At 42.6% G+C, this 15,159-nt stretch overlaps 1 protein-coding gene across 1 annotated transcript in view; it reads right to left on the bottom strand.

The window, feature by feature from the left end:
* Positions 1 to 2,241: 2,241 nt before the first annotated feature.
* LOC131452843 (junctophilin-1-like) overlaps positions 2,242 to 15,159 on the bottom strand; it is a 38,368-nt gene continuing 25,450 nt past the window's right edge. Inside the window, exons 3-7 of the mRNA XM_058622426.1 lie at positions 14,195 to 14,313; positions 11,511 to 11,780; positions 10,138 to 10,568; positions 3,810 to 3,906; positions 2,242 to 2,948 (exon numbers count right to left, since the gene is read on the bottom strand). Coding sequence (XP_058478409.1) covers positions 3,826 to 3,906; positions 10,138 to 10,568; positions 11,511 to 11,780; positions 14,195 to 14,313 — 901 coding nt within the window. The 3' untranslated portion in view covers positions 2,242 to 2,948; positions 3,810 to 3,825. The remainder of the gene's footprint in view (positions 2,949 to 3,809; positions 3,907 to 10,137; positions 10,569 to 11,510; positions 11,781 to 14,194; positions 14,314 to 15,159) is intronic.

The following is a 15,159-nucleotide window of genomic DNA, read 5'->3' on the forward strand; positions in this document are numbered from 1 at the left end:
TGTTACATCACAGCACACAGGACATGATCCACTGCTGCCTCCATCTCTGTCCAGCTGTTGGTCATTTGTGAGATTGGCATAAAAATCCTTCATTCAGATTATTGTGAATGACACAAACGAACTAACCAACTTCCACATGGTTTCCAGACACGGCTGCCAGTGAAGCTTGTTAATTAGATTGATTAACATAACCACAATCTTTTCCTCTTCCTCTTCCTATGTCTCTGCCTCTGTCTCTGTCACTGCCTCTTCCTCTGTCTCTGCCTCCGTCTCTTCCTCTTCCTCTGCCTCTGTCTCTGTCTCTGCCTCTTCCTCTGTCTCTTCCTCTGCCTCTGCCTCTGCCTCTTCCTCTGCCTCTGCCTCTGCCTCTGCCTCTTCCTCTGTCTCTTCCTCTGCCTCTGCCTCTGCCTCTGCCTCTGCCTCTGCCTCTTCCTCTTCCTCTTCCTCTGCCTCTGTCTCTGTCTCTGTCTCTTCCTCTGCCTCTGCCTCTGCCTCTTCCTCTTCCTCTGCCTCTGCCTCTGCCTCTGCCTCCCTACCATGATCATGTCCATGATGCTACAGCCGTTTTTTACTGACTTTCTTCATTTCCACATTGTATTTCTGTACAGGTCAGATGTTGGTTGGTGGTCGTCAGGGAAACACCATCAGTTTCTAAATTTGAATGTATCAAACTGGGCTCTCACACACACACACACACACACACACACAGAGCAGCACATACAGCTGTCACACACACACCACTCTGCCATAAACAGGATACATGAGCCAGGGTTATATTAAGCTCAGTGGGAATGAGTAGGACTATAGGAACACCAATGAAAACAGAGAAACGTGGAATCATGGCTGAGTGCAGGCAAACAGAAAACGTGATCATGTTGAAATCCACCTTTGATTCGTTCTGAAGAAGAAATGAAGATTTCTGTGTCACAATTCCGACGTCAAACAACAAAAACACCACGGAAGCTTTAAACCCTGCAAAGCCTTTCGAGTGGTTTTAGAACCAAACGTGTGATTGTCTCACATTCACCTGACGTGATGCAGGAAAGAGACCCAGATACAGACAGGTAAACCACACTCTGTCTGTCTCTCTGTCTGTCTCTCAGGACCCAGCAGAGGGAGAATGAGCCGGAAGCTTCTCGTTCCTGCCTGTAAAAACGGTCGGGCAGCTGTCGGCCTCCGTCAGCGCAGAGCGTCAGCATGTGCAAACATCTCCAGTCACAACACGCGCACATTCAAACAGGTTTGAGTAGATTTTCTTAGAAGTTTCTTTGAGGAACAACACATGTAATCACTCTCCATGTTTGACTGTTTTCTCTCCTTAAAAAAGCCACAATGAACTTTCATTCACAATCATTATCATATGAACATGTGACGCAGCCTGAGGCTGAAGCCAAACAACGAGAAGTCAGCCGTCCTGTTCTTCAACAACACACGCAGCACTGATCCATTCTGAAATACAGGGTTAGTGTGAGTGACCTGGTCAACAGCTGTTCAAGTGCACTACAGTGTGTACACACACACACACACACACACACACACAGTTTGTCATTGTGTTCACACTAACACTGGGTCACAGGAGTTTTTTGAAATCTTCCCAATAGTGAATCTATATTTGTGTGTTTTTCTTTTTAAATGACTGAATGTAAAACAATTAAGTTTTAATCAATTTACCAAACACTTCTTGGAAACGTTCCATTTATCAATTCAAATTGCTCATGTCACAACTTGTATAGTGATTTATAGAGACCAGTGTTTCATGACCGAGTACAAGTACTTAACTTTGAGTACTGCGTACTTAATCCTAGCATTACTGTGAACATCATACACCATTAGATACTGTTGCTGATGTTCAAACATTTACAGGAGCCTTCCTTTCTTTTATTTGCTATTATTTGACATCACATCAGCTTTTATTTCCTGAATGAGCTCAGTTTCTCCTTCTGTGGACAGTCGACTCTGCTTTTGTCCACATTGCTACAGTGTTTACAAACGGCTTACATTACATATTAAAGATACATATGTTGGTATCAGGTGTAGTCATTTTATGAACACTGCAAGTGCACAAGGGCAGCATCGGACTCCACACTGGTGTCGGTACATCCCTCGTCACTATGGTTTGCCCTCTTTGAAAAGATGGACCCCATATAGATAGAAAGTAGAGAATATTGTTTTTTAATAGAATAATAATGTGATTGGAGGTGATGACACTCTCAGCTCCTGTCATTAGAAAACACACAGCTCGACCAGGCACAATCCTTTTTTATTGCAGCATTTCAAAACTTCCAGATTTAGATGGATTTGGATGGAAATGGAGCTTGAGACAGACAAACGCACACATTACTAGAGTTTTAAAGGCAGTGTGGCTGCCGGGCCTCACACTCTCACACTCACACACACTCACACACACACACACACACACTCACACACTCACATACTCACACTCACACACACACTCACACACACACTCTCACACGCACACACTCACATACTCACACACACACACACACTCACACACTCTCACACTCACACACTCACACTCACACACTCACACACTCTCACACGCACACACTCACATACTCACACACACACACACACTCACACACTCACACACTCTCACACTCACACAATCTCACACTCACACACTCACCTTCCTCCAGGCTGAGGAAGGTGAGTGTGGGGCTCGGGGGCCGTTCTCCAACCGGCAGCTGCTTCCTTCAGCTTCACAAATCATCGCCAGTCCACTCAGGTTGGACTCGGGCGCCAAAGAAAGTCATTCAGTCCATCCAGAGAGGGGGGGCTGGGTGAGGTCTCATCTTTCTCTCCATCCTCCTTTTTTTGTTGTTTTTTGGCTCCTCCCTCACTAGTCTATGTTCAGTCCTCTCTTTTTTAAAAAAGGCCTCTTTGGCTGGTGGAGGGTTAGCAGCTCGGCTGACTAGTGTGGACGAGTTCTGTGGGCCAGAACACAGGGACAGAACAGCGTTATCGTTCACGTAAAACAAGAGAAACAACTGCTGAGATTATTGAACTCTTACTCATTTTACTTGCACAGGTAAAGATGGTCACATGCTCTGTTTACATCAGAGGTCTCAATGCTCTCAACTGATTTCATGTAGCCCACCACTTAACAGTTACAATCAGTTATTTCTGTATGTTTTTTTTAAAATGAACATATTCAATTCAAATCAGTTCATTAGTTTTTATTGTGAACTATCGCTGTTTGTCAATTTTTCATCTTATTTTTTTTGTACCTCCCAGCATGCACTGTGTTATGCAGGGGCAAAGTCAATTAAACGTAAAGGTGCAGTGTAGAAATTCTAGGAGTGTTATAACCCTAATAATAATAATAGTACATTCCATTATTAATTCTTTGTCACTGGACATTTCAGCTGTTTTCAGACATGAATTCTAGGAAAACCTGAGATTATTGGGTTTGAACACTACAGTGCCCATGCACACAGAGCTCACACATACTGTACCTGCCGACCGCTACACATTTTAACATTTAACTCGCGATTACAGTAGCTTTCACTTCATCTGTTTACAGGAATCAGTGTAGCTTTAGCAACTTTAGCCGCTGGGAAAAGACGACTTCGACCAATCATTGGGCTCGTTTCCATCCCAGCATCAAACACAAGTGGAGAGCCGGAGAGACGCCGATTTGCAAGTGACGAAATCGATTTTATCCCTCTCCAGTCCATTTTGATAGTCTCTCTAGTTTTCCATGGGAGGAGCGAGTGAGTGAACATGAAGCAGTGCAGACATGTTTTAAGTGAAGACCATCACAAGAAGCAGTTCATGTCAGTTCTTACCTGAGGTGATGTTTGGTCAGGTGAGGAAATGGACAAAAATGATTGCCAGACCAACGTTCAGCAGCATCACAAGGGCCACCAGGATGGAGTTAGGACCCTGTGGAGACAAAGGCTTATATTGTATTATTGTGGAAGAGGGGTGTGATCACACAGCTGGACAGAACCAGGTAATCAGTCTTGTAACCTGGTTCTGTTCTTCTTGTAGTATGCTGGGTCCAGAGAGAGGAGCAGGGACAGGCTGCAGGAACGTGGTTAATTCGACAGCGCGACGGCGGTGCTTGGGTTAGACTTGATTAGTTTAAGCCATGTTTTGACAGTAACTGGATTTCATTATACGATTATACGATATTTATTATATTTACTATATTATATTATGTTTATTATATTATTTTTATTATATTATATTATATTTATTATATTTTTTGTATTATGTTTATTATATTATATTATTTTTATTATATGATGTTATATTATATTATATTATAAGTCCTGTTACATCGGTTTTTACTACACAAGCACAATGCAGTGTGTAATGAAGTAAAAGTAATCATTCTGTACATAGTTGTATAGTATCATGTCCACCAGGGCCAATATGTATATGGGGTTTACATATAAAATGTACTTTTGTCTTTTCCACAGATCTAAAGAATCTTGGTATGCACACTGTGTAGGAATTCGGACAATCGTAGTTCTACAAACAGGGACCTTTTATGGCATTTCCATTTCATTCCATTTGTAGTCGGATCTCAGAATTTCCAAAGTCATGTCTTGCATAGGAGAGCTCCCTGAACTCGGATTTCTAACCTGGAAACTTGGACCAACCTCACCAACTGCACTGTTTGTGTGTTCAACATAGCACATAGAGCACTGTTATTATGAACTGCTATTTCTAACAATGTCCAGCTCGAGATACTTTTGCGTCTGCAGTTTTTCAATTTCTTACTAGAATGTGGTGAACTGGGGGGTGACGTCACTCCCACGGACGACTTCTGAGTTCCAAAGTCAATGGAACGTGGGGTTATTTACATAACCCCGGTTCTTTGAGTAATATGAGTGCGATGTAACATTAGTTTTTTAGATAACTGTCAAACCTTCTGGGGGAAACCTGGTCTCATGAGGAGAGACGGCGTCCATCCCACTTTGGATGGAGCAGCTCTCTTATCTAGCAGCTTAGGACATTTTATTAGAAACCCATGACAATCCAGAGTTGAGACCAGGACACAGAGTTGCAGTCTTTCATGCTTCTCCTGTGCTTCTTTTCGAGCAGTCACCAATTAAAAACCCCATAGAGACTGTGTCTGTCCCTCGACCTACTAAAGTAAAAACTAAAGTAAATAATGTAAATAAATCAATAAGAAAAAAAAGGTGCACAGTTAGACAGTTTCTCCCCTATAGAGCTCCATGAGTTAACATCATTAGTTTCATCATCTAAGCCATCAACCTGTCAGTTAGATCCTATCCCCACCAAACTGTTTACAGATGTGTTTCCTTTAATTAACAGCTCTATATTAAAGAGGCCATAACATGGTCCTATCTCACTTGTATGTGAGATATGGAGGTGTACTTACAAACATGAAGTCGTTTTTATGGTCAAAAACGTCCTTGTCGCTACAAACGAGCCGATGTAAATGTATCATCAATGATGCTCTCGTCAGCCGTGCTGTTTGAGACCAAAACCACACCCACAGAACACGGACTGTCTTGTGATTGGCCAGTTACCTGGAAGTGACGTCATTGGCACGTCAGCTCTCAGATCCGCAGCTCCCCCTCTGGAAAGGCAGATGCACCGCTAGCAATTATCAAAACATTGAGTAGCGCCGTAATCCCTTACGCATTTGATCCGGAGTCTGACCCAGAGTCAGAAGACACTGTGACAAGTGAAAGACTGCTGCAGGACACCTGGAGCTTGGATAACGTTGTGGTTACGGAGATGATAAACACACATGCAAATGAAACACGAGTTTAGCGTGTAGCTTAGCGTGTAGCTTAGCGTGTAGTCGGCTATCGCTAATGCTAAACGACAAAACAAGCACACAAAGACAGTTATATACGTATTGTTGGCACTGCTCCTTCCTTTAGGTGAAGTTTGGTGCTGTGTCCTGCTTTATATTGCTACTTTCAATCGTAGAAGAAGAAGAACTACTCTTGTTGTAGCTGCTGAGCTTATCAGTTGTACGGAGCTCAGCAGCTACAACGATTCGTAGCTGCTCGATACAACGTTCTTCTTCTTCCACGGTTGAAATTACGTCACCGGATGTGCCCGGACTCTAGTGCCCGGAGTGGTGAAATTCGCCAGTAACGTAACTAGTCAACGGAAGTGCCGTTCCCCTTCGTAGAGCTCAAGAAAACAATCAAACCCTGCGCTCTCAGCAGTGGCTGAACTGATTGTTATGGACTTTTAGGGCTTCATAAACGAGGTAATGACGCAGATACACACAAAAATGCAGCGTTAATTGGCACTTCCGGGCTATGGGATCTTTAACTCAAATTAATCCATCCTTATTAACTGGATATGTGCCCCAAATGTTTAAAATACCAGTTATTAAACCCCTTCTTAAGAAAGCGACCCTTGACCCAGATATTTTAGCTGATTACCGACCTATATCTAATCTTCCCTTTGTTTCTAAAATCTTAGAAAAGGCAGTTGCTTATCAATGATGTGAATATTTGTGCATTAATGGCCTGTTTGAAGATTTTCAGTCAGGTTTTAGATTAAACCATAGCACAGAAACAGCCCTAGTTAAAGTTAGTAACTCAGATAATGGTTTAGTCTCTTTACTTGTCCTGTTAGATCTTAGTGCTGCATTTGACACCATTGATCACAGGTGCTGCCCTCTGCTGGTTTTAATCATACTTATCTGATAGATTGCAGTTTGTTCATGTTAATGATAAAGCCTCACTACAAACAAAAGTTAATTGTGGAGTTCCACAAGGCTCAGTGCTTGGGCCTATACTTTTTTACTTTATATATGCTTCCTCTAGGGAACATTATTAGAAAGCACAACATACACTTGCATTGTTATGCAGATGACACACAGCTATATTTATCAATGAGGCCGGATGAAACAAATCAGGTTGTTCAACTCCAGGAATGTCTCAGAGACATTAAGTCCTGGATGACCTGTAACTTTCTACTTTTAAACTCTTTCTGATCACATTGTCACTTTAGATGACATCACCATGGCTTCCAGTTCCACTGTGAGGAACCTTGGAGTTATTTTTGATGAGGAAATGTCATTTGATTCACACATAAAACTCATTTCCAGAACAGCCTTCTTCCACCTGCGGAACATTATGAAAATTAGAAACATTCTGTCTTTACAGGATGCTGAAAAACTAGTTCATGCTTTTGTTACATCTAGATTAGATTACTGTAACTCCTTATTATCAGGATGTTCCAACAAGTCTGTTAGAACCCTTCAGTTAATTCAAAATGCTGCAGCACGAGTTCTGACAGGAACTAGAAAGAGAGACCACATAACTCCAGTGTTAGCTTCTCTACACTGGCTGTTTAGAATTCAATTTAAAATCCTCCTCCTCACGTACAAAGCACTTAATGGTCAGGTCCCTTCATACCTGAAAGACCTAGTCTTACCTTATCACCCTAACAGACCACTTAGGTCCCAAAATACAGGTTTACTTGTGGTTCCCAGAGTCTGTAAGAGCAGAATGGGAGGCAGAGCCTTCAGTTACCAGGTTCCTCTCCTGGAACCAGCTTCCAATGACAGTTCGGGAGGCGGAGCCTCTCTCAGTATATGAAGTTAGACTTAAAACTTTCCTTTTTGATAAAGCTTATAGTTTGAGCTGGTTCAGGGAAACCTGGACCATCTTTTAGTTATGCTGCTATAGACCTAGACTGCTGGTGGATTTTCCTGTGGTGCTGCACATTCACTCTCTCACACTCAGGGTATGAATATGAAATAAAATGAATAAAATTTGTGTCTTTCCTTCCTTCCCTCTCTCTCTCTGTATTCTCGTCTTGCAGGTTGCAGGATCCAGATCCAGTTTTCGAGGTTATCCATATCATACATATCATCACCATTATTATTGTGCTATAATTAAAAGTCGATATCATTGACTGTATAAACTTGTAATTTGATACAGTTGTTGTGTATCTGCTCCTGGTCTCTCTCTCTCTTCTGTCTCTACCTCATCTCCCTCTTGTCCTTTCTCTCCCCCCTTTCTGTCCCCCACCTCTCCTCTGTCCCCCATTTTCCTTTCACCCCAACCGGTCGAGGCAGATGACTGCACATCTCTGAGCCTGGTTCTGTCAGAGATTTCTTCTTCTGTTAAGAGGGAGTTTTTTCTCTCCACTGATGCCTAGTGTTTGCTCATTGTGTGAACTGTTGGGGTTCTCTGCTCTCCTTGATGTTGTCTTTGTACAGAGACCTGAGTTAATGTATTTTATGATTTGGCGCTATACAAATAAAACTGAATTGAATTGAATAGATTTCTCACTATGGGAAGAAAGCCCTGCTGCAACCTCAGAAGCTTTCATCTCATCACACCAATCCTGATTGGCTGGTGAACATGTCCATCCGCTCAGCCACCCGTGGTGCCATCTACTATGAAGAGCGTGTGTGGAGGGCACAAACTCTTCTCACCCACCCATGCAAGGAGGGCTCACTCATGTTACTCAAAGAACTGGGGTTATGTAAATAACCTCAAGTTGTTTCTCATAATATTTGTTTCGATGTCTCACTGTGGGATGTGGTAGCTCCTGAATTGCCAGGCAAGTTCCTCATCCAGCGACCGGGAAAAGAGACAATTACTCTGTTCCGTCATCAGACCCCAGACGCGCATGTGCCACACACAGGGCTGAGACATGACGGACAAACGTGAGAAAGTCGAGTCGAGCACGCACACAGACCCGCAGGAGGCTGCAACCCCTGACTCGTGTATGCCACCCCAACTGCCTCCACTATCTAACGGGTGAGGCACACAGGACATACAGCAACTGCTCGCCGTTCCCAGTGGAGGAGGCAAAAACAGTCGGGTTAATCAGAGAAAAAGAGCCAAGCGCCTGGGACACAAAGGCAGGGTTAGGCTTCAGTGACACCTAACATGTGTCCCCGGGGGCAAACTGAGCGCAAGAGGTTTGGCTGAGGCCAGAGCAACAGGAAAACTGTCTTAAGGGACAGATGCGTCAGGTCTGCTCCCTCCAGTGGTTCAAATAGAGGACCCTTTAATCCCTCCAGGGGCCTGGAGACGGGAAGAAGTCCCTTTGACACTTCCCTCTCCTTTTATAAAGCATCACACCAGCTGATGCTGACATGGCTGAGCATGCAGCATCCGATAAACCTCCGCCAACCAGTGCATCGCAGGCCAATGCGGAGCTATCACTCTGGACAGAGTGAGTGATCTGTAGCTCGTGTGGCCAGGCGTGCGCTAGTGCGTCTATGCCCAGAGGGAGAAAACCCCTGCACACGCTGTTGATTACCAAGACATGGTGACCCGTGAGCGACCGGATCAAATGTTTTAGAAGGAGAAACACAGCTGAGAGCCCCAGAAAGTTTATGTGAGAGCATTGGAGACGCTTTCCCCAGCAGCCCCACACATACCTTTGTGTATCTCCCCATCCAGACAGGCTTGCGTCTGTAGTGACTACTTTGCTGGACAGGACGCCACCTATATATATATATATATGTAAACAGTATATGTATATATGTATGTATGTGTATACAGTATATGTATATATGTATACAGTATATGTATTTATGTATATATGTATGTATGCATATATGTATGTATGTATGTATGTATATATATAAGACAGACAGACGACTTTATTAAACCCTTTGGGAGGTTCCCTCGGGGAAATTAACAGCTCCACCACATCCACACACAGCACTGTTAAAATTAGAGTCACACTTTACAGGAGACTGGAAAGAGAAACACCCCAGGTACCAAACACCATAAAATAAAGAATAAAATATAGAATAGAATAAAATAAGATAAAAATAAAAATATAAAAATGAAAGTGACCTATGCTATTTATATATATGTATGTATACACACATACACACAACACATATATATATATATATATATATACACACATACATATACATATAAATATGCATATACATACATACATACACACATATATACATATTATATACACACATACTGTACATACATACATACATATACATACACACACATAGGTACACACACACACCTACAGTTACCCCATATTGCCCAGGGTTTTATTGCACTATGTGTATATATTAATACATATATATGTATATATATATATATATATATACATATATATACATATATATATATATAGAGTCAAATATGGTAATAATTTAAACAAACTCACCGACTCCTCCTCTACAATTTCAGGAGCTATTTCCATGCTAGCTTTCTTGGTTTCTGCAAGGCTCTTTGGTTTCATTGTTTCCTGTCGTTTTGGTTTGGAAGGTTCCGGGGCTTTGTTGCTCTCTTTGAGGGGAACTGGTGAAGGACTTGGGGTTGACGTGGATTTTATTGCTGGTGTCTGAGACTTTTTGGCAGGTGGCGGCATCCGTGCAAGGCTCGATGGGTGAAAGTCATCCTCTAAGGCGGCTTGATCATCAGGTGGAAGTCTCTTGATGTCTGCTTTGACGTAGTAACCGTGGTACTGGGAGTGAATCTGCCCATTGCTGGGGTAAACACTGGCTGATGTGTCAACAGCTGGTTTGATGACAGCCGGAGCCTCGTTCTGCCTCACTTCCTGTTTGAGAGACACTTTTGATGCTGCTTTTGCTATGCCTGCGGAGTAGAAGAGAGGAAAAGAGGAGGTCGTTAACCAGAGAAGCAGTGCATGTGCTGTTGGGGTGAAGTCAATCCTCAGCGTTAGCTGCTCTCTATAATATATAAAGAGTTAGAAAAGTTAGTAAGTGAGCAAATGCCCAGATTCTCCTCTTCAGACATTATATCGTATGCATGTAGTATGAAAATAATAGCTGAGAACATGTGGAGTAAAGAATTATGAGGTGAGGACTAAAAATAGTTTCTCTCCAGTCTTCTGTTCAGGATTTTTTAAGGTGCATCTAAAAATAGGGCTGGATGACGCACCAGAGCCATAGTAGTATAACTCCTCCTCCTGCTCCTCCACTATGTCCCAATTGATACAAAAACACACACAAAAGCTTTGACACTTGACTCAAAATTCCTAAAGATGAGGAAATGAAGTAGAGAAGAAAAATGGACTCAGTGCCACTGATCGTTATAAGAATGGTACTTTTCATAGTTTTCCAGATTTAGAAGAGGAGTTTGAACTCCCACCTTCTCATCTTAATCTATAGTGTCCAGCGTTTCTTTTTTTACCCCCAGCTCAACCATTGGACAATGTATTTTGCTCCGATTCCACTTGTGTACAGGGTTCATTTTCCAAGGGCCCGTCTGTCACAAATTTATCGCACTGTTGCTGACATATGTGACAAATGTCGTGCTTCTCTCTGCAATCTTTCTGGTACAAGTTGTTCAATACCACCTCAAAAATAACTTAGATAACCTTATTTTGCCATATGTGGGTGTCCAGAGGATTATAATAGATACAACTCTATGCAATTAGATATTATCACTTTCACTGTTGGCAAGGTAACGTCTTGTTTTCCACTGGAAATCTACTACAGCTAGAATATGGTCCTTCTATTGCTCGTTTGTTTCTGATCATGTTCATGAGTATGAGATGAAAGCCAAGCTGTTTACCTGCTGTCAAAGACTCAGAGGTTGGGGTTCTGTTCTCTTTCTCAGCAGGCTTTGCAGCAGTGATGGTGGCTGGAGTTGTCGCGCTCTTATTCACAGCTTCAGGTGAAGGAGTGGGGCTGGGACCTGGGCTCTCAGATGGAGACTGTGTGGGCGTTGTTCCTTTGCGATAGAAGTGTGGGCTCCCAGACGGAGACTTTTCCTTTTGTTCCTCCACAGGAATCTCCTTCACCTCCACGGGCTCGTTGTACTTCTGTCGGATGTAGTCGGGGCCTGGAAGAAAGGCAAATGAAAGGATGAAAGCTGTGTCTGCGGTTCTATCACGGCTCTGAGCAAAAAAAACAAACATTGTAGTCTGCAGTGTGAACAAGGCGACATTGTTAAAGACTGAGATGAAAAAAAGTGTATTTTAAGGGGAAAATGCTTGAAATGTCAATAACAACAATGTGCACTGACACAAGCATTCTCACAAAAGGATCATTTGTATTTTATCAGCTGAGTGTCTGTGCTTGTGGTCGGAACGCTGAATATCTGAGGTCTCTCTGGATTTCCAGCTAAGAAACTCGGAGCAACCTCGAGAGACAGAGAGCCCATGAGAGATGATCGGGTCCAGTGTGTGACTGACATGATGTGTTGGGTTTTTCCACCAATTGAGTGAGACCAAATGAATTTAATAGGCATTTAAAGTCATTAGCCAGTTGGTTAGAGTGATACTGCAGTGACTTCGTTTTACACACACACACACGAGTGTAAATACACCAGACTCCTCTGTTAAATATTGAGATTACATTATGATAAAAAGATTGATTATGAATGACAGTACATTCCAGGATGTTACACCTTTAAAAGATTGTTTTTATTGATAGTTATTTTAGTTTTTTTTAGTTAATGGACTGCTTGAGTATTTTTTGTGCCACACACTGATTTATTGTTTGGCTCATGCTGAAACGTGTATCGATGATTTCACAGTGAAGGCATCTGTGTGACCTCAGTGGGGTTTCCATGACAGCCGGAAGCCTCTGCTTCAGAAACCAGTCAAAAGCTTTCAGGCATTCCCAGCATGCACAAGGTCAGCGGATGAGGCCTTAGAGGAGAACCTCCTCACAGTTAACACCAGCACGAGTGTGGGTTTGTCCACTTCAATCCCGAGCTCGTACGACATGGACATGGGCTAGTGATGCAGGTCCCATATGGTTTCAGTAACATGGGAGCCACGTTGTCAAACATGGATGGAAATCATGGACAAACCTTCTTGGGACCTATAGTGTCATCCCTGAAAATCACATGGACATGCTGACTGGGGACGGCTGGTTTAATATCTCTGTGATACAAGGCAGATGATCAGAGGCAGTGCAACATTTATTCTGAGGATTAATAGTGAGAGACGTGGGCAGCCCATGGCTGAGTGAAAAGGAAACTTGGCTTGTAAATGGAGGGTTGCTGGTTAGAGAAAGAACAATAAACTTTTCTCATAACACTGATAAATAACAAAGACTGTATTTATATGGCACTGTTCCAGTCTTGATGACTCACTCACATGCTGCCAGCACAGTTGCCAGGAGCAACCAGCGTGGGGTCAAGTGTCTTGCCCAAGGACAGATTAGCGGAGCCGGGAATCAAACCCACAACCTTCAAGTTGAAAGCTCCTGAGCGACTGTTTGATATGTTGCTGATTCGTTTCTTTTCTCTCTTTCCCGTGTTGTGTTGCCTCCGTGTTGAGTTCTGTACATTCAAAACACAACGTGTTTGTGGTTTTATGGCATCCATTATATTGCATTTTTTCTTTTTTCTTCACTGTTTTCAGCGTTGTGGGTTTATGGTAAGAATGTACCCAGTGATGACATCACATTTTCAAGAGATCCCAGGGAAAAACAGGCTAAATCACGTCTCTGTCTAAAACTCAATGGATTTGAACAACATTCGGTGTGTATGCAGGATACGTGTAGGGTTGCCAACTTTATCACTATGAGATAAGAGACAAAAGGTGACGAGTAGGGTTTTGTGTGAATACACAGTGTATTGTTTTAAGGCATTTGTCATAATGATAGCAGTTTTGCAGAGGAGTAAAATAGCAGTGACTCAGAATGTGCACCGTCTGTGTGGCCAACTGAAAATTCCCTCCGACATAAAGTGCAGAAGGCTTTTGTTGAGTCACCACTGACGTCTTTTTAACTTCCCATCATTTGTTGTAGCTGCACAGTCTCTTCTTGTTTGCAGGTTTATCCATTGTAGTTTAATTTGGAGGAATTTGTGTGTTTACTTAGAGATATACTGATCATGTGTGACTGATGCGGGACTCATCACACACACGCCTGTCATCATCACACTGTGATCGTCGATGATTCTCAAGTGTCGTAATCAGCACTGCTGCTGCTGCTGCTGCTGCTGCTGCTGCAGTGCTTCAGTGGTTAGATCAGCGTAGCAGTCAATAAACAGGACAAGAGAGGGCACGTATGGGACGTCCCGGCTAATACGGGACAGTTGGCAACCCTAGATACATGTGGGACACTCTCCCACCCAACTAATGCTGAATTTCTATCACGGCACGGTTCGGTTTGGTACAGTACAGTAAAGTCTGTAATGGTAAAGCCCAGTGTCAGGCTTGATGTTTGATGTTGCAGATATCAGTGGTGAATATCGTGTCTAAAGATGAAATGTTAAAAGTGCTTCCACTGCAGCTTCAGTACCTGGCTGATAGAAGCTCGGGGACAGTTCTCTGGCCACAGCTCTGGCGATCTCTGAATCTTGAGCGGCTGAGTGAGCGGCCTGATCTGCAGCCTCTGCTTTGGCCCGAGCATGAGATGTCCTGCACAAACACACACATACAACAATATGCATATGAGTCATCAAGTCAACAACTTATTTCACTATTTCATTGTCATTATTTCACTTCATTATTGATGTAGGGCTGGGGAAATATGCCAATATTATATCAACATCGTGACATGAGTCCAGATATGTCCATAGATTTTAGTTATCGTCATTTTATTGCCCAGCCTTACATAAATATTGATCTGATTTATCACCATATACATCATATTTGATTTGACTACAACCATGTAGAATGTACTTTACTATAACTGTATTTATTCAAATGTTTGTATTTATATAAGAATTTTATAGTGTTGGTGTCCACTCAAAGCACCTTATACCTTATACCTTATACACTCACGCACACATTTAAAACCTGAGTTACCTTCTGAGCCGCAGCCATGTGCTGACAGTGACCTAAACACAGTAACATCTGCAGTGTTAGTTAGAATCAGGTGACCACGTGTTCATAACTCAGTTCAGTGTTCTCCACAACACGAGCAGAACATCAGATCCAATCCACGACCGACTCATTGGCTGACAATCACAAGCACAACTCATTTCTGATTAACAGTTAGATGTGATCTTTGATTATGGTTAAGTGTTAACTGGTTATGATTGTGATTAGTGATAATGTTGGTTATGATTAGACTGTGCAGGTGAATTTAAGTTCATGCAGAGCCCAGGAATGTGTGTGTGTTCCAAGTAACCTGTCTTCCTTGTGGGGACACAAATCAAGTCCCAATAATGTAAATGATGACATTTTGAAGGTGAAGACATGTTGTATGGTTAGGTAATGGTTAGGGTTAGGACGGCAGTCTCCAGGAAATTAATGTAAGTC

This window comes from Solea solea, chromosome 1 (genome assembly GCF_958295425.1).
Source record: "Solea solea chromosome 1, fSolSol10.1, whole genome shotgun sequence".
NCBI classification, from domain to species: domain Eukaryota; kingdom Metazoa; phylum Chordata; class Actinopteri; order Pleuronectiformes; family Soleidae; genus Solea; species Solea solea.